Source organism: Priceomyces carsonii, assembly GCF_900007245.1.
Source record: "Priceomyces carsonii strain CBS4050 genome assembly, scaffold: Debaryomyces_carsonii_scaffold_7, whole genome shotgun sequence".
NCBI lineage: Eukaryota > Fungi > Ascomycota > Pichiomycetes > Serinales > Debaryomycetaceae > Priceomyces > Priceomyces carsonii.
In genome coordinates, this window is record NW_026946680.1 from 1,001,584 (window position 1) to 1,024,075 (window position 22,492).

General features: G+C 35.7%; 7 protein-coding genes across 7 annotated transcripts; 2 read left to right on the forward strand and 5 right to left on the reverse strand.

The window, feature by feature from the left end:
* Positions 1-550: 550 nt before the first annotated feature.
* Positions 551-6,172, reverse strand: PRCAT00006339001 (uncharacterized protein; the record flags this gene model as incomplete). Its single annotated transcript, XM_062956484.1, has 1 exon — positions 551-6,172. The coding sequence occupies one exon, from the start codon at positions 6,170-6,172 to the stop codon at positions 551-553; it is 5,622 nt and encodes a 1,873-aa protein (XP_062812982.1).
* A 277-nt stretch (positions 6,173-6,449) lies between these two features.
* ALK2 (Alk2p) lies at positions 6,450-8,018 on the reverse strand (the record flags this gene model as incomplete). The annotated part of the gene is made up of 1 exon (XM_062956485.1): positions 6,450-8,018. One exon carries the CDS (start codon positions 8,016-8,018, stop codon positions 6,450-6,452), a length of 1,569 nt encoding a protein of 522 aa, XP_062812983.1.
* A 687-nt stretch (positions 8,019-8,705) lies between these two features.
* PCK1 (phosphoenolpyruvate carboxykinase) lies at positions 8,706-10,364 on the reverse strand (the record flags this gene model as incomplete). The annotated part of the gene is made up of 1 exon (XM_062956486.1): positions 8,706-10,364. One exon carries the CDS (start codon positions 10,362-10,364, stop codon positions 8,706-8,708), a length of 1,659 nt encoding a protein of 552 aa, XP_062812984.1.
* A 953-nt stretch (positions 10,365-11,317) lies between these two features.
* NGS1 (Ngs1p) lies at positions 11,318-14,071 on the reverse strand (the record flags this gene model as incomplete). The annotated part of the gene is made up of 1 exon (XM_062956487.1): positions 11,318-14,071. The coding sequence occupies one exon, from the start codon at positions 14,069-14,071 to the stop codon at positions 11,318-11,320; it is 2,754 nt and encodes a 917-aa protein (XP_062812985.1).
* Positions 14,072-14,256: 185 nt separating this feature from the next.
* On the forward strand, positions 14,257-16,119 carry PRCAT00006343001 (crossover junction endodeoxyribonuclease; the record flags this gene model as incomplete). Its single annotated transcript, XM_062956489.1, has 1 exon — positions 14,257-16,119. One exon carries the CDS (start codon positions 14,257-14,259, stop codon positions 16,117-16,119), a length of 1,863 nt encoding a protein of 620 aa, XP_062812986.1.
* A 253-nt stretch (positions 16,120-16,372) lies between these two features.
* On the forward strand, positions 16,373-17,620 carry RRD1 (peptidylprolyl isomerase; the record flags this gene model as incomplete). Its single annotated transcript, XM_062956490.1, has 1 exon — positions 16,373-17,620. One exon carries the CDS (start codon positions 16,373-16,375, stop codon positions 17,618-17,620), a length of 1,248 nt encoding a protein of 415 aa, XP_062812987.1.
* Positions 17,621-17,659: 39 nt separating this feature from the next.
* On the reverse strand, positions 17,660-22,471 carry PRCAT00006345001 (ubiquitin-protein ligase; the record flags this gene model as incomplete). Its single annotated transcript, XM_062956491.1, has 1 exon — positions 17,660-22,471. The coding sequence occupies one exon, from the start codon at positions 22,469-22,471 to the stop codon at positions 17,660-17,662; it is 4,812 nt and encodes a 1,603-aa protein (XP_062812988.1).
* Positions 22,472-22,492: the final 21 nt, after the last annotated feature.

Sequence of the window (22,492 nt, forward strand, 5' to 3'; positions counted from 1 at the left end):
AAGTATACATGGTCTGATTTGAGCTACGATAGATAAGCCTCAGGTCGCCCCTAAGTAAAAGGCAAACTGATAAAAAGATTCTAAAACAATAGATAACGTGCATTATCGTTGTGATCTACCAGATGCTTATTTCTATCGAGATATGAGTGGGCATCATAATCTCAGTGAAAGGAAAAATTTTCCTGCCGGTGAAATTCGAACCGGCAATCGTTAGTGAATGAGAGACGGCGAAGCTAAGGTAGGCCGCAACTCGAAACAGCGGCTTTTGTTTATTTCCTAAATAAGATACACACCTGCATAAATGTATCCATACGTCATCAAGAAAATCAAATGCGCTGGGGAACATGAAAGTGGACATTATAGGAAATAAAGCGCGAGTTGGGCATATTATCGCAAAAACATATATACGAAGAGTTATTGCTATGATCGTGATTGATATGAAACTATTGATATGATATGTTGTGCCGTGCGATCTATGTTTTAGTTAATCATTAATCGTCGAAAATTGTGTATATTATACGTCTAATCTACTATACATAACATGATCACTCTAGACACCTTTCTCACTTACCAAAGAGTTTAGAAGGGTGAAAAGTTTAACCAATTCTTTGAGGCCGACAAGCGATATGTTTTCATCCTTGTATAGATGATCTGATTTCAATTGTTTTGTTTCAACTAAGTAATCTCTTTTCATTATACCCACCAACAAATAGTGGAAATCTTTTAACATTTCTCTTGTCTGAATAATACTTGGTCTAAAAGAAGGTCCCATTGAGAGAAGAACAGCGACGACTAGCTGGAATGTAGGATTCAAAAACTCAAAGTAGGAGATGTCGTTGTCGAATTGTGCATTTTTGTTCAAGTCTGCCAAAGCGTAAGGCGTGTCAAGTGACAAGCTAACTTTGATATTATTGAAATCCTTAGTCTCACCTAATTTCAAAGTTAATCCAACATCAGGATCAATTTGTAAAAACTTTGACAGTCTCAATATAGGAAATAATTCGCTTTGAATTAGCTGTAGTGAACCTGCCTTCGATTGAGCAACTCTTAATAAGAAATACATGGTACTTTTGAATGCTGTCAACTCATATAACAACGTTTCTAAACTTATGCCTGAATTTTCATCGGAACAAATAGATATCATTTGATCAGTTCTTTTGATAGACCTCACTAACATCAACAATGAGTTATTTTTTATCAAAAGATCCAATATAAAATTGTTCTTGTTCAATGAGGATAAATGGATCAACGATTCCAATAAGAGGATAGATGTTATCCTAGATGGCCCTTCGGAATATATGGAATCATTGCAAATAACATCGATAAACCTTTTGTCCGTGGACTTTATAATTCCAGATATTTCTCTAACTAATTCATCTTTATTGAAAAGATTAACTAGAAACTTGTTAGTTAAAATATAGAGATCTGATCTCAAGCTTGGAGTAGAGTTAGTATTCAAGATTCCACTAATACATGTTTTGAATAAGGGCAATAATCTTCGAAATTCTATCGAAAATTCTTCCCTCTTACATTTCTTCAAAATTTTTTGCTCATAAACGTCAAAAAGTAAAACGCTTAAAGAAATAAATTCCTCTGAAAAAATTATTGCTGACTCTAAATAGTCATTAATCTTAGGGAGCAAGACTTGAAAAATTTCCAATACAAAACTTTTAGAATCCATTATTCCATCCGTAATTAATATTTCTATTAATTGACACCAAGAATGTAAACACTTCAATTGGGCATCTTTCAAATCCCCTGCTATTACCACTTTGGTCACAAATTCACTTAATTGGTAAGCATCGAACATCACTTGCTTGGAAAAAGCGACCTTTTCCTCCTTTAACCTCAAGTTTGAGCTTTGACACACAAACTTGACAACCTTACTCAAAATGGTTAAATCGACCGCTTCAGACTTGGAGGCTTTAGCTTCCTGAAGAATAAGACCCATGTTATATGTTTCGTTATATATTTCATATTTGTGGATTTCGGAATTCTTAAAATTGAAGTTCAAGATATCCAATAAGTTTAAAACCTTAGGTGAACCATCAAGATAATCCTTATTACCTAAAAGTGACTTTACGTAGTGTTCTTTTCTTGTCATGGAAGGCACGCTATGAAACTCCAACGATAAGTATTGTAATACGAGATTCCTATAATCGATGAATGAAAAGAAAGCATCTCTTCCTGATTGATCATGAATGAACTTATTATCGACATCTTCCCTTAAATCCCCATTAAAAGTGTGCTCATGAAACACCGTGCTTTGATCAATATTTGGTTGATGATCGATAAGTCTTTCAAACAAATTACCATTATTTCGTAAGTAGCATAAAGTGATTTCAGAACTTATTGGATCGCGACACAATTTTACCAATATTCTCAAGATTAGTGAGGAAAGTCTAGCAGGCGCAACATTCACAATTCGGTTGTTTCCTTCATTGTAATTAATTTCAGATATAAAGTCCAAGCTACCTCCTAAAGTGTTAAGTAGAGAATTTAATAGCGAGTTCTCTTCATAAAAGTCTTTAAATAATAAATTTCCTCCTCGTAGTTGAAATCCTAATAAGAAATGAGCAACATTTGGTTCTTTTCCATTTGATACGGTTAAGTTATCTAATAAAAAGTTCAAAATATTATACCTTATTTCTAAGTCATCGTTGTAAGCTTCAAATTGTTTCATGAAAGAAAACTTTATTTTAATCGATTCGTCTATCGTCTCAAATATCGTTAATAATCTATTCTTTGTCAATAATGGATCATTTGGATTATATGAAATTCTGGCAATGAAATACTCAGAAGAGCTTAGCTTATTCAAAATCCTAACCGATAAATTCGCAATATAGCTATTGGATGTGCCGACATAAAGAGCCAAATGGACAACTGCCGATAGATTAAAGAGAAAGATTTCATAGTAGTTACTTATCCCATTTGTTCCAATGTTTTTCGGATAATAGATGTTATCGAAAATGGACTTCGGTGCGTTCAATGTTAGATTCATGTTTGTATTTATTCCAATAGAACTGGGAGATATTTTAGCCAATTCATCATCACCATCTTTGAGAATTGGAAGTAATCTGTTAATATAAGTATCTTGCAAATCTAGTATGCTTACAACGACACTTAGAGTTTTTTCTACTAAAACCACTAACTTTTCGTTTTCGTCAAGTTCATCAACTCCCACGTTTACAATCCTCGATAATGCACTGTAGGCTTTCTCATCGTATAGATAATTAAGTATTGCCAAAGAATGGTGAAGCTTAATGAAAAGATGGTACGACAAAGCATTATTGGATTGAACAATAGAATTCAAGTTTTTGACCTCTTTGACAGCATGAGGTGCTATATCATTAATAAAAACCCAATCAACATCATTCAAAGAGTTTTGAATTGTCTCAACCACTATTAATTGCAAGTTGAACTTATCATCCAAATCATTCAATTTATCAGAATAGGAGAAAACTTCCAACAATAGATATTCGATATATGGCCATACTCCAATTTGGTTATTAATTCTGTAGCTTTCTCCCAAATCAGCTGGATACAAGAGATTAAACTTTGCAAAAGCCTTATTTTTAACATCCAAGGACGATAATAAGTTGCGAAGTAACTTTGCAAAATTGGCGACTTGAGAAAAATGAGTTAAATTGATCTGAAAACCTTGATTAATCCTCACATGTTGACGACCATAAAATAGCTTCAATCTAGGATTCTTTAATAATGCTTCAGAACTTCCTCTGATGTCAACACGTTTACCAGCTTTTCGTAAAAGATTATTTCCATCTCTAGTGTTACTTGCAATTTCGTCCTCATTCTTTTCATGATTGCTATTAGTCCCATCATTATTATTAGTAATAAATAACGCTTGATATATCCATTTATCAACAATTGTCCATATTTGATATCTTAGATTTAAGTTGTCATCCTTCGACACAAAATCTGCTAACAAATTTAACAAAAGGTTGGTCAAAATAACTCTGTTTTCATCACTTATTTGGATTCTGGGTGCCTCGCTGGATGATGGTCGATTTGAGTTTGCCGAGAGGGAGTTTAACAAACCTTTACTACTAATGATCAAATTATCAAACTTTAAGAACTCTATTATCACTCCTTTAAATCTATTGAATGCATTAGTTTTGATGTCTTTGAATCTTTCACTTTCATTAGGAGCCAAATTTCTGACAATGGATGAAATTAATTGTATAAAACCTGATATGAATATAATGGAATCCTCAGCCAATTCTATAATCACTTCAGTCGAGGAAAGATTCTCCTGTTGCTGATTTTGTATATTAGTTGAAAAGAAGAAGTCCTGTCTCTTCTGTTGTTGCTTAAGTTGTTCGCTCAAATCTTGCTCGAAATTTTCATTTAATGCTTCGACATAATAAGTCAATGAGTCAATGATCGACTCTATTGATATTCTTGAATAATCATTCTTTTTAAGAGTAGAGCTATTATTATTCAAGATCTCCCAAACTTTGCAAGAAGATTCCGAACCGCCCGATGTTAAAGAACCAAGCAACAAGCAAAAAGTTGACGTGATTAGTGGAGATGTATTGTTGCTTAGGCCCCATGTAATAAAGCCTAGAATATCTGACTGTGGTTCATCGACAGACAAAAAGAGTAAACAGATTTCCGGTCGGTCGCTATAACAATAAGCAAGAGCTAAATAGAATCTTTCTAGATCTGCCCTCGACGATATTTCCTCCAAGTCTAATGAATCGTTATCAACTCCATTTCCATTGTTCAACCTTTTCGTCGAATCATCATCATCAATATTACTGGGTGCATCAATCGGCTCCTTTTTATTAATTGAAGACAATAGGAAGTCTTCTTCATTATCTCTCAACAGAGTCAATATGACAGCGGAATTTATTATGAACTGGGAGAAAAAAGAATGTAAAAATGGCACCACTAAGTTTTCCACAAATGTGCTCGAAATGTTATAGTTAGACACGTTAGTCAATTTTTTAACGTTTTCAAATTCTGGACGCATGGCAGATGCATGTATTAGCTCACTGGAACATCTTAAAGTAAACCTAAGAGGGCTGAGTTTTGGGTAAGTTTTCTGTAACAAGGCTCTGAAGTCATACATATTACTCCAATCCAATAATTCCTGGGTCTTCAACGTCGAAGTATCAGCACAATAACATAAAAGTTTATCCATAACACCATAATTTATGCACCACTCAATATATTTTAAAACATCATCCTTGAAATTGAATTTTGTTGTCCTTGGTTCCATGTCTTTGCACCAACCAATAAAATTTGTTAGGAAGTAAAATATAACAAGAATTTCGAATCCTTTCAACTGAGATTTTGACAAGTCAATAGTGTCATTATTCAGGATATTCAGGTAGTCTTGAGTCAAAGTTGAAGTCAATAATGCGTGAACCAGAGCAAAATCACAAAAACCATTAGAGACAAACTTGAATAGACCTGGCAAAAAATGGATGACTAGAACATCATCATCACTCAAGTGCTTTTTTATGTGCTTAATTATACTATTGAAATAGTCAATTTGTCTGTATGTTTCATAATTATTGATTAAAGTGTAGTAGATTTGACCCAATAATTCATGGTTCGTGAAGAGCTGTGACTTGGTGAAATTTATAGAGCATATGAAAGAAATGTCATTTATATGCGCCGTAAGCTTTTGCTTATCAACCAAGTCGTCGAGTGTATCCAATGTTTCATAAATCTTTTCGAATGATTTAATTATATTATTGAAGAATTTTTCATGATTTCCTTGCGATACAATTAAGTCAATTTTGTCATTCTCAAGCAAGTTTCCCAAAATGTTTAAGACTAATTGTTGTCTAGTATAATACTCCAATCTGGCAGAATCAACCAACAGCGTTCCCTTTTCGAATTTCAAATCGCTCGCCAGATACAATATTTCAGCTGTTACCAACTCATCTAACCCCAACTCCGTTGATAGCACCACAGCAGCCTCAATGAAGGGCTGATTTAGCTTATACTCTTGCCCATCTGAAAATGTCACAGGCGTGTTCTCCTGCAATATTTTATTTCTAGAACTCTCGTTCTTTGGAGGCACGATTAAAATATTGAACAAGTCTTCCTCGATCTCTTTAATGAATTTCGGGTCAACTTCATTGCCTAATCTAATCGAATTATAACACTCAGTAAATAACAGAGAATCCCAATGCATACTGAAGGTAAGAGATCAATTACTACCTGGCCCTGAGGATAAGCTTAATATTCAAAGAATGTTTTGAGTTGTAAACATCATTTTTTTTTTAGTGCGAGACACACTCCAAAGTGCTATTATACTATTTAGATTTAAACAATCAAATGAAAGCATATTTACTTACATAAAGATGAAAAGAATGGAATGATTATATTCGTAAACGTTGTATTCAAGCTGTATAAGTTGAAAATTAATTCCCTTCAAAATCTCGTTTTCAATACTATATATTTCATGTATTTCAAGACATTAATATGTTTGCACCATCCTGAAGACACATTGTCAATTGAGAGTTCTTTCTAGGTGGGTACTCCGAGTCATTACTCGATAAATTAGGGAAAGTTTGTGCGAGCCTAACAATAACATAAGAAGCCTCCGTAAGCGCAAACTGCTGTCCCAAACATATTCTTGGGCCACCATTAAAAGGAACAAAGGCCCAGCCCAACTTCCTTGTCTCTTGCTCAAACCATCTCTCGGGTCTGTAAACTTCAGCATCCTTACCATAAATCTTTGGGTTTCTATGAGTTGCATATACAGTGTATGTTATAGTCTGACCCTTGCGAATGTATATTGGTGACATGCCGTCTTTCCCGCCTCCTCTTGGCAAACTAGTAGCTTTTGTAGAAACTCTGTAGTTTTGAGGCACTGAGGGGTACATTCTCAACGACTCATTCAAAACTGCCTTCAAGTATTCGCATTTCTTTAAAGATTCAAATGTAATTTCATCGATTTTAGAGTTTTCAGCATAACCAAAGGTTTCATAAATTTCTTTTTTCAATTCCTCCCAAATTCTAGGATTTCTAGCCAATTCGAAAAATGTGAAAGACAATAATCCTGCCGTAGTGTCCCTTCCTGCCAATAAAATGTTTAATAATTGGTCTCTTAATACCTTGGGATCTCTAGTCTGCTTCACTAATTCGTACAAAAAGATATATCCACCTTTAGAATTATTATCCAATTCTTCTTGCGTAGCATTCAAGGCTAAATTGACATAGTAGTCAGCAAAGGTATGTACCGCCTTATTACAATTTCTAAATTCAGCATTGTTGATTAAGAAGTAAAGGTCCTGCGATAAAGCTCTGGTGGCCAAATACGCCTGCGCTGTGTTAAATGCATGGGCGAAACCTTTCTTTCCATTGAAGTCCAGATCCTCTGAATTTTCACCAATAGATTCGTCTTTCAAGCTTTCTACTGATTGTCCGAATAAGAATTCCGTAGCAGAATCAACAGTTAATTTAAAGAAAAGCTCTTGAATATCAAACTCAGCTCCCTTATGTTTCAGAATATGCTTACACAATCTTTTAATGTGAGGTTCCAATGTTTGGACATGAGCAACTTGTTCTCTAGCGAATTGTGGTCTCAACATGGCCCTAGAATGTTTCCAGCCTTCAGCGTCTAATGTAAATATACCGTCACCCAATAAAGGCTTGAAATGGGAATGTCTTGTACCAAGAGCAAAATCATTAAACTGTGTGGCCAAGAGGGCTTTAATATTTTCTGGATCTCTTGTCGTTATCAAAAAAAAGCCTGCCAACCTAAAATTGAAAGTATCAACATCAGGATGAAGCTCAAATCTCTCCATCAACTTTTCCATCATTCTTCCCTCAGCTTTAGCTTTCCAAATTTGATAAAAGATCTTAAAGCCAAAAAACCCATCATTCTGCTTCAGCATCATTGGTTTACATTCAAGTTTGCGAGCAGTATATGCATTGTAAAGAAAGTTGACAAGATAGTTGATGATTATTGTTCCTATGATTGCAGTCCCAATAAAACGTAGAGACTCAAATGAGTTTTCAGTGTAATTAAACATATTAGCTTCAAGTAAAAAACGAGTCAATAAGTGAACTTTCCCTGTTCACGTAAGGTTACTTTCTTTCTTTGCCATACCTCCTCTTATATAGTTACATTTGATACTTTTGAGTTTGTTTATATCCTATGAAAACTGTAAATTGTAGGAGGAGACTGAAACATTCGTTAAGTCGGCTGGATATAGGCTTTCATTCTCAAAAAAATAGAAGAGAGAGGAGAAAAAGACGCAAGAGTTGTGCAAATTAGGACACTAATCATAGTTCATAGTCCTACAAGAGCTAGAAGCTTTTCAAACAATATACATATAGTAACTTAATAAAAATCCAGTGCAGCCGCACTATTTACAGGTTAAGTCGGCGGCGATACTAATCGGATTATTTTTAGTTCACATGATGCCGATAAAAAGTCGGAGTGATAAAAGTTATTTACTACACAAATTCTGTCAGAGTCCGAAGGTGGGGATTAGGCAACCAGTAATGACTCTCGCAAACAAAATTAAGTTCATCTTCGCGGACTTAACTTACAATGTGGGGGGATTCTCAAGTAGGAAATACATTACACAAAATACATCGAGAGACTACTATGGCCCCTGTGTGGATCTACTGATTTGAGTTCTCTCTCTTTGAGAAATACGTAAACTATTGGTAAATTATGATTAAATTCTTTCACTAAATACTTTATTCATTGCCTAAACATCGGGTCCTGCAGCTTTAACTTCACTAGTAGATTGATCTGCGTATTTGGTGAAGTTTTCAGCAAACTTACCAGCCAAAGATTTAATTTCTTTATTGAATGAATCAACGCCTTCGGTCCAAGCCTTAGTAGGATTCAAGATCTCAGAAGGTACACCTGAGCAAGTCTTTGGGACACTCAAGTTAAAGACAGGGAAGTTTTCGAATTCAACCTTACTCAATTCACCAGAGTGAATAGCGTCTAAGATTGCTCTTGTGTATTTCAAAGAACATCTCTTACCACCTCTAGCAGCACTTGCACCTACCCATCCGGTGTTTAATAACCATGCATGAGCATTGTGTTTCGAAATCTTGTCAGACAATTGCTGAGCGTACTTCATTGGGTGCAAAACTAAAAATGGTTGACCAAAACATGCAGAAAATGTAGCTTGAGGTTCAGTAACACCTTCTTCGGTACCTGCCATCTTTGAGGTGTAACCAGAGATAAAATGATACATAACTTGAGCGTTAGACAATTTTGAAACTGGTGGCAAGACACCAGATGCATCACAAGTCAACAAAACAATGTTTGTTGGATGAGTATCAGCCAAACATGGAATCTTTGCTGATGGAATGAAATCAATTGGGTAAGCACATCTAGTGTTTTCAGTTATAGAAGAATCTGCGTAATCTACAACCTTGGAAATTGGATCGTAAACCACATTCTCCAAGATTGCACCAAATTTAATAGAATTGAAAATTTCTGGTTCCTTTTCTTGAGACAAGTCCAAGCACTTAGCGTAACAGCCACCTTCAATGTTGAAAACACCATTGTCAGACCAGCAATGTTCATCATCACCGATCAATTTTCTGTTTGGATCAGCAGATAAAGTAGTCTTACCAGTACCAGATAAACCGAAAAACAAGGTAACGTCACCGTTAGTATTACCTTGGTTTGCAGAAGAGTGTAAAGTTAAGACTTGATGCTTGATGGGCATCAAGTAGAACATTACTGTGAAAATACCTTTTTTCATTTCACCTGCATACTCAGAACCAAGAATAACCATTTCCATATCTTTGAAGTTGATCTCAACTGAGGTTGCGGAAGTCATACCCTTGGTATGAACATTTGCTGGGAATTGACCAGCGTTGTAGATTGTAAAATCTGGCTCACCAAAGTTTTCTAATTCCTTTTCAGTTGGCCTGATTAACATATTGGTCATGAATAATGCATGGTATGCTCTTGCGCAAATAATTCTGACTTTAATTCTGTATCTTGGATCCCAACCAGCGTAAGCATCAACAACGAATAACTTTTCTCTTGTCCTCAAGTAGTCCAATGCTCTAGATCTGGAAATCTTCCATGTCAATTCGTCAACCTGCTTGTTGACAGGACCCCACCAAATGTGATTGCTTGAAGTCTCTTCATCAACAATTCTTTTATCCTTTGGTGATCTACCGGTTTTCTTACCAGAATATGCCATAAGAGCACCTGTTGATGAGATAGTTGTACCCTTTTCAAGTAACCCATCCTCGTATAAAGTAGGGACAGGTGCATTATGACGAATTACAGTTTCTTCGCCTAATTCCAATTGTTTTACCAATGGGTCCTGAGTGGATTTAATACCACGAGCATTAAAGTTAATAGATGATTCAATAGCTGTAGGAGGTGCCATTTTTGAATATTTGTTTTATATAATGTTAAGTATATGTGAATATAACTGTAGGATTCCTGGTATTTATATAGCTTTCAATGCCTCCCGGAGCAAAGGATGTCTCTGTTTCTACTTTTACCTACCTCAGTTTAGAAATTGCAGAAGTCTGGGGTAAGGAACTATCCGGAAGAATATTGCGAGGGTCTCCGAGATAAACCGAAAATATTCACACTAGCTTATGCTACAGTCAAAACCGAAGAACTAAATCTTTTAATAATCTACATATGGTCCCATGGATAATTAGAGAACAACCTCTTTTACTCTCACATTCAAGTGGAGTATTAATCAATGTCATGACTAAACTTGTCTTTTCATTGGCAAGCTTTTAGGTCACTTGCTGTTCAATATTGCTACGACTAAACTGCGCTAGCACCATCAAATGACTGCATATTGGCGGCACGACTGACACTACGCGACAGTTTCCGATTATTACTACGCCCCGCATGTTTAAACGTTCCCGGAGAAAATCGCTTCGGATAAGTGGAGTAAGCCTTTAGGCTATAGTCTTAAGACAACTCCGTTAGGCTCAGTAAGAGAAAGACTAGATTACGTTAAAGTACTATGCTACTTACATTTAACCAACTCTCAATCTTGAAGTTCATACTGTTCTGGACTCAAACTATGCCATAATACCGACTTTTGAACCCCATTCGACTCGTGGACAGTATCCCGGATCTAAGAACATTGGGGATTCGGATTCTACCACAGCACTTTCACTATTGCTACGCGGGGCTCGCTAAATGTATCAGTCTGGACTTAGTAAATGGAGAACTAGAAGAACTGTCACTACAGTTATCCCTACCACAAAAAATATTTATTACGTAAGCTCTTCAAAGAATTATCAGTAAACTTTTAAAGCCGATAGAGAGAGAAGCTGTAGAGAGTTTTTCGCAGCGATTTCGCAACTATACAAGTTATGATGCATTCTCGCCAGGAGTTGGTAGATCACTCGCAGGACGAGTTATTTCAAAACATGTCTTCCATTCTTCAAAACCCATCAGCTTGATGCCATCCAATGATCTTTCCTCAACTCCAAGTATAAGACACTTTTTGACCGGTCTCTCAGTAAAATGAGACTTCAAAAAGGTTATAGCACTGCAAATCAAACCAAAATTAAATATCTCTACTAAATTTGAGTAGGATGGATCAACCAATGGGCTTACTATTCCACCAATAGCGTTCTTTGACTCGATTTCTTCTATGAAAGGATAGAATTGTGCAAATTGTGACTTGTTTGTGAACATTATGATCGATCCAATGACGTTTTGATTAGTTGGCTCGAGTGCGATTATGATTTTCACTTCATAAATAGTACTATGTCTATTGATTGATTTTATTGCTTCCACATACATCCTTTTGACTTGTTCGTCTTCGCATGTGTTCACTAAGTTCATTAATTTACTTGAGTCAGTACCAATATCAAACCGAACGCCGACTATCATCAATTCTCTAAATATCTTATTAGGAACCACCCAGCTTTCCAAATCACTCAAGAGCATTATGTGCTTTCTCTCGATTTTCTTTCCCCATCCCATAGCACCGACGTATGATATTGAATCGTTAGAGGGAAACAACGGGAACAAGCCTCCTAAAGTTATAGTGTAGCATTTCTTTTCATGCACAAGATATTTAGTCGCCCTTTCATATAAGCTTCTTCCAATGTATTGCAACCTTTTTGATTTATCAACCAAAATGAACATCAAAGACCCAAATGTTTTTGGATCTGATGTCAAGTCTGTATTGAAATTTACTTCTTCATTCACCCAGGTTAATACAACACCATACAAAATATTCAAAGAAGAATTTCTGACTATGAAATGCTTCTGTTTAGGATTCAAAGTTAATAACTCTAATAACTTCTTGTAGCTCTGTTCATTCTTGATGTTTATATTTTCCTTTATCAAATTAACTAAGCTCGGCCAATCTCGATTGATCTGCAACTCATCCACTAGCCAGCTTCTCTTCCTTTTCTTAAACTTGCTCAAAAACCTTTTCTCCCCAGGAATACAGCCACTGGGTTCAAAATCTCCCATTAAAGCACCTACTAGTTGTCTTAAGGAGTTATCAGTATAGTCATAGCAACACAAGTAAGCACTGCCTATACTCTTGTTATAAAAAAAGTCATAGGGTGACAGCGTAGCAGCTATGATTAATCTTTTTGATAGGTTAGAATTGGAAGCATTTGGTTTCGCCCCACATAATACGGAAACATATTTAACAATGCCAATTTGATACATGTTTCTGGATGCTTCAGACGTAAGAACTATTACGACCTTCGAGCTCTCGATCAAAGATTCGTGTAATGCCGTCAATCCATTGGCGGTATAAGTGGTATGCAATACATTGAATGTAGATTTGTTCTTAGGATGCTCCGATAAAAACTTTCCAAATTTTTGAAAAACCTGTTCACCAGGAAAGAGTCTCTTACCAGAATTGGATGTAGGGTAAATAGGGTTCAACAATGGAGTGAGTAACAAGACATTTGACAGATCTGAAAGATTCTTTGTTATTGGTAATGTTTTACCGTAGTCTCTTATCAATGTAATGGACTTTTGGTAAGCCATCGCTGATAAACGTTGATGTCTTTGCCAAGCTTCGAAATTTCTATCCTTGAAAAGAAGTGTTTCCTTCTTCTCACCATTGGGAAACATTTCTTCCCATTTTTGAAGTTGAGATTGAAAGACTTTTAATCTTTCAAAACTTTTCATTATTACTTCTTCGTCTATATTTCCATTTATAAGAGCCATCTGAAGAGACTCTATTGCTTCTTTTTGAAGCAAGAAATCATGACAAACCATCACTAGATCACAGCCTGCCTGAATAGCTAATATCACACCTTGACCTAGACCAATAGAATGATATAAAGCATCCATTTCTAAGCATTCACTAATGACAACACCATTGAACTTCAAGTCATTTCTTAAAAACTGATTTATTAAAACCGGCGACAAGCAAGCATGTGTTTCATCTGGACTTATTGTAGGTACACCACACCCTGCAGCACTTACTCCATCGAGAAGGCCCTCATGCATTAGTTCAACAAAAGGTATGCTATTGAAATGTTTGATTTGATCAAGCGAATCCGCAATCATTGGTAATTCTAGTAAAGAGTCCACATTGGCATTACCTATACCTGGGAAATGCTTTCCCATAGTAAATAGTCCACCATCCTTTAAGCCTCTAGCACATGCTTTGCCATACTTCACAACGTCTTCGAGAGTCGTACCGAAACTTCTTACTCCTACCAACTGATGAGACAACTTTGTAACAACATCTAAAACTGGCCCTAATATTATCAGAAATCCTATAGCTTTTAATTCGAATGCCAAAGCCTTCAGAATTTCGTAGACCAAATCGGTGTCACCAGTAGCTGATAGTGCCATAGCTCCAGGCATCTGCGTTAAGTTTTCGGGATCAAACAAAGAGTTCATCATTCCTCCTTCCTCATCGATAGCGAACATAATAGGGTGCTTGAGATTACCCTCCTTGAAAGCGATATACTGCAAATCTCTGATCAAATTCGATAACTGCTTTACAGATACTGCATTCTTTCTCGATAGTATCATGGACGAAATTTTATACTTGACAATCAAATCATAGGCTTGAGGTGTCACCGTAGTTCCCTGGAACCCTCCACATATTAGCTGACCCACCAGGATTCCGCTCATAGATCGCTAAGAAGTATAATTTAAAGATGTCAAATTGGTGCTAAATTGTGAAATTAAAAACTGATAAGTCGAGCTATTTTGATTATGTTAAAAATCGCATCAGGAAAGTTACTCGTTTAGGGTCTACGTAACTTCAAAAGATGATTACTACGAAAAAGATATTTGGGCTAGATATATAATGAGTAATGGGAATTGCTGATCTATGGGACTTAATGAAGCCGGGATTTGGCAAACGAATTAGGTTTGAAAAGTTTGTTTCAGATTTTATAGATGAACACGGAAGAACTCCAAGAATCGCGATCGACGCATATGTACTTATATTCCAGTCTGTTAGTGGGAGATACCAAGGATATGAGGGAAATTATAATCTAATACGAAACTTTATGGCTAAATTGCTTTATTTGGTATCGCTTAATGTATCTTTCGTCGTAGTTTTCGATGGTGCCTTCAAACCAGATAAACTGAAGACCATAACGGAAGGAATGAATTTCGAACGAGAGTTAGAGGAATTCAAATCAATTGATCCCAAAAAGTATAGTGATAGAGACTTTGAAGTTGCAGAAGAAGTCAAGATCGAATTATTGAAAAACGGAATTGACATTTTACAGGCTCCAGGTGAGGGAGAGGCAGAATGCTCACAATTGCAAAGATTTGGGATAGTAGATTTTGTTATGACTAATGATCTGGATAGCTTCATATTTGGTGCTTCTAAGGTGCTCCGAAATTTTTCAAGGTATTTTGAAGATGAATTTCCTTCACCGACAAAGAGACTAGATCCTACTCCAAAATATTATATTACGATAGTAGATATGTCCACTGTGGAACAAGCAACAGGTTTGAACAGGGAGAGGATGATCTTCTTAGCGACTTTAAGAGGAGGCGACTATTCATCAGGTATTTCAAAAATTGGCATAAAATATGCAACTAGACTTGCATTATGTGGAACTGAAAGGTATGGACTTTCTAAATTCCCAGACTTTGCTAATTGGTTGATTAAGTGCTTCGTCAAAGACAAAAATGATAGAATATTTGGTTACAGTGCAATCAAGGACTCTCAATCTAGAAAAGGGGAACTAAAACGGCTCGTCAACACCATGAATCAAGAGATAAAGCAACTTTCAAAACAAATGTTCGGAAGAAAATTAAACTTAAATTATGATCTTGATATTAATGAATATTTTACTTTGTTATATTTGTTTCCGAGAGTAAATCGTCTGCTTTTCAAGTTTGTTCCACACTCTTTGAGCTTTGGTCATTTAAATATCGTTACCGACGATATTAAAGTGCCACTCGACGGGCTCATAAATATTGAAGCTGGTACTTCAGATGTAGTCAAGAGAATGCATAACCTGGAAAATATTGGAGTTCTGGAAATTTGGTTTTCGACTGACGGTATTGAGCAAAAATACATGGGCTATTCCGAATCATTGCTGGCGTTGTACATTCCCGAGTCTTATTATTACTCACTGAAAAGTATCATCATGAAGGCACTTTCCAATTTAAGAAAAGAAGATAGTTCAGACGTATATGTTGAAGTGACAAACAATAAAGAAGATGATGATTGTGAGCTTTTAATGATCAAATTTGATGCAATAGGCATGAGTGAAAGTTTGAAGCTTCAAACTTCTGAAATAAAGCGGCGAAAGGAGAATGATCCATCCAAACTTGAATATACGTGGTTCCCAAGGAGCTTAGTCCAGATGATGGATCCTTCACTAGTTAAGGAGTATGATAAACGAGGCAAGAAAATTTCACCCAGAAAAAGAAAACCGTCTCAAAAGACTACTTTGGATGATCTTGGACAGTTTCCGAAGTCACCCACAAAAAGAGCTCGTAAATTGAGTCCATCAAAACCTAGTCAAGTTCAACGCCCAGTTTTGGACTTTTTTAAGACAGAATTAGGTAGCAGCAAAAGCATTAAACTAGAACCATCATTTATAAGGATGCCTGCATCTCTCGGAAGTCAAGTTGATAGACTGGTTCCCTCTAGTCCTACAAAAAAGAAGTCTGGAAAATCCACCAATCGATCCTTCAAGACGGAGCATTAGGTTACAAGTCTGCCCCATATTAAGACATATCTGACAGGCGAATATGTTTGAGGATTTCTACCATTATCGATTGAGCGAAGCTTCTCTCAAAAAGAAAGGATTGTATCGTAGACAAACTAACTCATACCTCTCTAGAAACTAAAGTATGGCTTGTAGATATCTCAGATCTATCCTGTATATACTCCACTATCAAAATGGTAAAAGCAACTTGAATTTATTGAATTAAACCTTTTGTACTGGTATCGCTATCAAGATGCTGGAGTCTAGTTCAATAACGTGGGAAGCTCCCTCCAAGAAGATATATGACACGAATGATCTAAAGTACTTCAAAAGATCCATTGCGTTTGCAAGGTTACAAAGAGCATTTAATGACATATTGACTACAGTCAAAGGTTATGATGTTCCTAAGGGTGCTCTTAAACCGTCAATTGTCACGAGAAAGAAAGAAAACATACCTCCTCCACTTATTAATGGTCTCCATCCTCCGGTTAATGAAGAGAGCCCAAGAGAAAATGAAAGTTCACAGCTTGATGGATATGATATTAATGTAGTAGGCATCGTCAAGGTATTGAAAGAATTTGATAAGCTCATCGATGAAACACCACCACTTAAAGGGCCAAGGAGATTTGGAAACTTGGCGAGAAGGAAATGGCAGGAAAAGTTGGTCAAAGAAGCAAGCCAATTGCTTGAGATACACTTGTCGTTTCCACAAGGAATCAATAAAGAAGATTTCTTAGTAGAATTCGAATATTATTTAGTAAACTCATTTGGAAGTGAAGTAAGGTTGGACTATGGCACGGGACATGAACTTCTGTTTTTGGCCTGCGTTGGGAGCTTGTTGCATTTTGGATTTATACAATTGAATAATAAGGACAAACGAAAGAATTCCGACAGTTTATCACTTATATTTGCAACTTATTATGACTTAGTTCGAAGATTAATAATAGATTATAGTCTTGAACCAGCAGGATCACATGGTGTGTGGGGATTAGATGACCATTTTCATTTCATTTATATATTGGGTGCAGCTCAATTCAATGGAAACAAGTCGGCACCTCCGGTTCAACAAGTATTGACCAACACTACTATCAACACCTACATGACTTCAAACTTTTATGTTAATGCCATATCATTTATCTATAAAATTAAACTGGGGCCCTTCAATGAACATTCACCAATTATCTTTGATATTCATTCCACAGTTGCTACATGGTCAAAGGTTTTGACTGGTCTAATAAAGATGTACGATGTTGAAGTGTTGGGAAAGTTTCCGGTTGTCCAACACTTTTGGTTTGGAGGAGAGCTTTATCCTTGGAGAGACATTGAAACTAATAAGGAGTTTCCTGTTTTTAAAAAGGACGCAGATGAAGATAATGTGGAATTTATGAATGACAATAAAGGTATTAAGACCACAAAAAATAACATCTCTATGACTGCAGCACCATGGGCATTGAATAATCCTCCTTCTTCTTCTTCACGTATGCACGGCAGATCCAATTAATGAAAATGGTTTATATATATAAATATAAATATATATGGTTTATCGAGAGGCTCTAAAGTTAAATTCTGAACGACAAAGTGGACAAGTGCTACTTCCAGAACTCTTAAACCATTTGTAAAGGCATGCCGCATGGAATTTGTTCTGGCAAGTTGGACAGGTTTTGGATGGTAGAGAGTGATCCTGGTGCAAAATAGAGTAACAGATTGCACATTCCTCGAAGCCCGAAAAGTGATAATTCACGTTTCTATTAAACAATTCAATCGCTTCCATAATCGAACCGTTGGTCAAAGATATAATTTTCTGAGATGCAAGTAGCCAAGCTTTCCATTGATTTTCTTTGACACCTAATCTCAATGGACCCTCTACTGTGACACTGAGCAAAGGATACGACGAGGGAATTTTTATAACCATTTCCATCGTTTGCTCATCTATAACATAAACAGATCTCACTTCATTTGATATGGGGTTAATTTTTAGCTTTAAATTTTCATCCTTCCCTAGTAACTTCTCTTTCGAAGTCGCAACATCTTCTAAAAGCTTTGTTATTATGATAGGTGACACATACTTGATCGAAAATTTCTCTACTCTTTGTTTCAACTGAAGATCACGAATACCTTTGTACCATTCTTGAACACAAGATCCCAAAAATTCAAATGACAAGTAATATAAATGGACTAGAAGGAAATTAGATTCAAAAGAAAACCCATCTCCTGGAAAACCTTCTTTTATATCATAATACTGTATTTTATTCAAATTAACGTCTTTTTCTGATTCATCTTTCATAATAAGTTTGTTCAAAAACGTCTTATTCGTGATATCTGTCTCAGCAAATATAGTTGTTAACAAGTCATTGACAAGTCCGTTGTTTTTCAATTGATTCACATATTCATTACGCATTGAGTAGGTAATGTCATGAAAGTGATCAAAAATTAAATACCAGCCCCATACATATTTAGCTACCGCTTGATAGGAATCAATTTCTATATCATCGATACCATCATGTATCATGCCGATCAAAGTATCCAGTAATCTTGCTTTATTATTTTCAACTTCTTCCTCTTCCTCAGCCTTGTCTAACTTTGATTTCTGCAACTGATATTCAATAGCAAGCTCTTGTTGATCATGCTGTATCAACTCATGAAGAATCATCGCCGCAATTCTCTGCAACAAAATGCAATTACCGGTTTCTAGTAGTTGATATAACTCATTCTTCCTTAACTGGAAGCCAACTTCGAAAGTTTTTATATAGCTGAAAATTCTTCTGAACATATCGTAAACAAGGAATACGGGCTGATTCAAAGCTTTCGAATCTTGCGCTAAACAATCACGATTGAAAAAAGTGTTCAAAAGAGACTCGTATATTTGGCTGGCATCAGTCATGAAAGCCTCAATTGGAGAATCAGTTGAAAATTTTATAAGATAATTTGTCAATTTAAGAGTGAAGTATCGCAACTCAAGGTGCTTTGTTTCAACCTCAGTGACATTAAAATTATCTATTACTAGTTTGATAGAGAGTTCTATCGCTTTATCTGAAGGAATATCAGATCCTGAAAGTATCGTGCCTAAAAATTTTGCTAATAAAGTCCTGATTACTATAAATGGCTCGTCATATGAGACACTGGATTCCAACCAGCCAGATATCTGATTTAAGACCATGGCAAGTCTATGCTGAGGAACAAAAGAAATCAGCTTATGAAGATCAACAAAGTTAATTCCAAGAGCCAAGTATTCGGTACCCTTTTCAAGAATTTGGCTATCAGTTCTTGTTCCAAGGATCTCAGCAAAGACATAATTTTTGATTCTATCGAGTTTCGGATTAGAAGCCAATCCAGGAAAACTTTGAGAAATAATTGAAAGCTTTAAAGGACAACTAAGAAGCTTATTGAAATCAATATCAATGTCTGTCGACCCCCCAAAAATTTTTCCAATCAAGTTATCAAGTACTAACTTGTACAATCTCGCAGCATAGAAGTTATCTTCTTGTTTTGTAACAATTTTGGTATCCAAAATCTTAAAAATCTCTATTCCTAATGAGACTTCTGACGTCTGGCTTCCGTTTATTATTGGCAACAAGGAGGAAACCTCAATTTCATCATAAATTATCATAAACCTTGAGATTAAACAATCTCTTATGGCCATCGTCTCATCTTCCCTATTCGATCCTTCTCCAATATCCTTCGAATATTCCAAAAACAAGAAGTCTGATATATATTCACCAATCATAGCGCACAAAATGCTATAATTTGCTTTAAAAGAAGAGTCACCTTGCACTTTTTCTATCGAAGATAAAAATTTACCAAAAACAATTATTTTTGGATCCAATAAATCCGAAGATTCAAAATTAGACAAATACAAGTTATGCTCCAAAGGGTTTCCCATCACCAACAAATTAGCGTTTATGTGATGAAAGGCATTCTGTGCCCGTTCTTGGATTTCAGCGAAAGGAATGTCATCGTCATTTAAAAAAGTAACTAATGAATCAAAGTTTGTTTTAATAGAACATTCAGAAACATAATCGAAAAGGCTATCTTTTATCAAGTTACTAGAGACGCCTTGAAGATCTAAAAATCTTTGACAGTACTCATCTTTAATATTCCGCCATATTGTTGGTAATAAAGCTCTGAATGAACCGTCAAGACTATCGTCGTAAACTCGAACATTATTTATAGTTACATTTTTGATAAAAGACAATGCCAGAGATTCATCTTGAGTAGCGTTACTTAATAAGTTCCTCAATATCTCATGCGAATGTCCAAATTTTAACACAGCATCCAACTCTTCTTGCTTCAATTGCTTTTTGTTAGATATTTCCTTTAATAAATTATAGACCATACCATAATTATGCTCACTAATATCGATTTTACCTTTCAAGCAAGGAAGAAGCTTTAGAGCTTGGGATTCTCCAATAGAAGATAGCTTGAAAAAGTAGTCATTGATAAGAGGTGAAACGTTTGCATCTTTTACAAGATCTAGCTCTAGAGCTCGTTTTAAAAGGTCCAAAGGTAGCTGTACAAAATTTGGCTCAATATATGAGGGAACAGTTTCCATGAACGGTTCAATGTCGTCCTTCTCCAACTTCATATAGTTAAGAAATAGTAAAATTAATTGAAACAACGTAGTGGCATCCTCTGGTACGAACTCTTCTGAAGCTTTTTCCAATATTGTCTTTGCGAACGATACGGCTTCAGCTTCTTTAGTACTAGTTATCAACATAATATAAGACTCTAAAATGTCAAGTATTGGTGATTTAAAAGTGAGATTCTCGTCATGAAACAGTGTCCCATCTTCCGCAAACACGAAAGTTATAATTTGACCATCCATTTTCTTAAAAAACGATTCTTCCAATGATTTGTGATTCAGTAAAAATATTCCAAAATTAGTCATAGAAGATTTCTTATTATTTATTTCGTTGAGACGTATTCCAGGTTTCGATAAGGTATCGAAAAGGATCAGAAGAGAAGGACGTACAATATCATCTAGCTTTGGAGTCTCATTTGAAAGAAATAAATCATAGACGTCGAAAAACCACTTTAAAGCAGAGTTACGATACTCGAAATTCGGCAACCCTGTAAACTGAGGAATCAAAACCTTTTTGAAAAGATACTTAGCATCATCTCCGCTGTCAAAAGATATAATCTTGGCATCACTAGCATCATTCGATTGTACCTTGGAAAATATTTTGAAAAAATTAGAAAGTGTATTATAATATTGTGGTCCCAGACGGCAGTTTCCAAGCTGAAGATAGTCTATGAGTCTAGAAAAACTCTTTGATCCACCAATGACCCAAAAGTTCTTCTTTATAGCCGTTACCTTTCCTTCTAGCAAGGGAAATCTTGTCAAAGCTATCAAAGTCTCCCAGAGTGGTAGTATTATAGGAGCATATATCAAATCATTTGCAGGTGCCTTTAAGTTTGACTTTAGTTTAACGTTCTTTATAAATTTCTTCCCTATTAGTTTATAAACACCATAAGGATCTGTCAAATTATTTATGAATATTGTAGCTTGCTGGTTGTGATCTGAAAAAATACACTTCAAAAGTGTCATGAAGGTTTTGAAGAATGCAAGGTTCAAATTGTCTTTATCTAATGAAGTGCCAAGATAATCCCACAAGCTATCTGTAAATAGGGATGCTTCAAGAAGTTTTATATTAGTATCCCCACTTTTAATTTGAATCTCTCCATTATTTATTAAGCCAATAAGTTTTATAAGCATTTGAATACTACCATTCAACACTCTTTGGTACTTTGATACCAAATCTGAGCTCGAAACATAGCGCTTATCTGATAAAGATTCCGGAGTTTCGAAGCAAATAGTAGCAACAATGTATTTGACTATTTGTTCGTAGAAAACAACCCAGATTTTTAAGTCTACTTTCTCTTGACTATCTTGAAAACACAGTAACAAAGCTTTCCGACAAGCTGAAGCAACTAGCTTGTCACTATCGTACTGCCCTTGAAGCCATATTGGAAGACAGCTCTTTAAATATTTGCTGAAATCTTTGCCTCCTACGCTTATAAGCAACAATGCTTGAACTTGGTGCGCTAAAGCTCTCACATTTCTTGATTCATCAATTGCAAGCTTCGGATACATCTGAATCCACGACAATAAGACATTTTCATCATTTGTGACTTCACTCTCATTCAGGAGTTTCTGCGTAAATTCTCCAAGCCATTTCTCTTTTGTAATTGAGTCTTTTTTTAGCAATGACTTGAATATAATCCCAATGTTTGGATCCAGGATGGCTGACGGATCGGGTAATCCGCTGAAATAATTTAATGATATGACAACGCCATTATATCCCAAGTCAAAATCACCATTTGATATGATTTCAGGAAATTCTTTAGGACCCATTTTAGTTAAAGACGTAGAAGA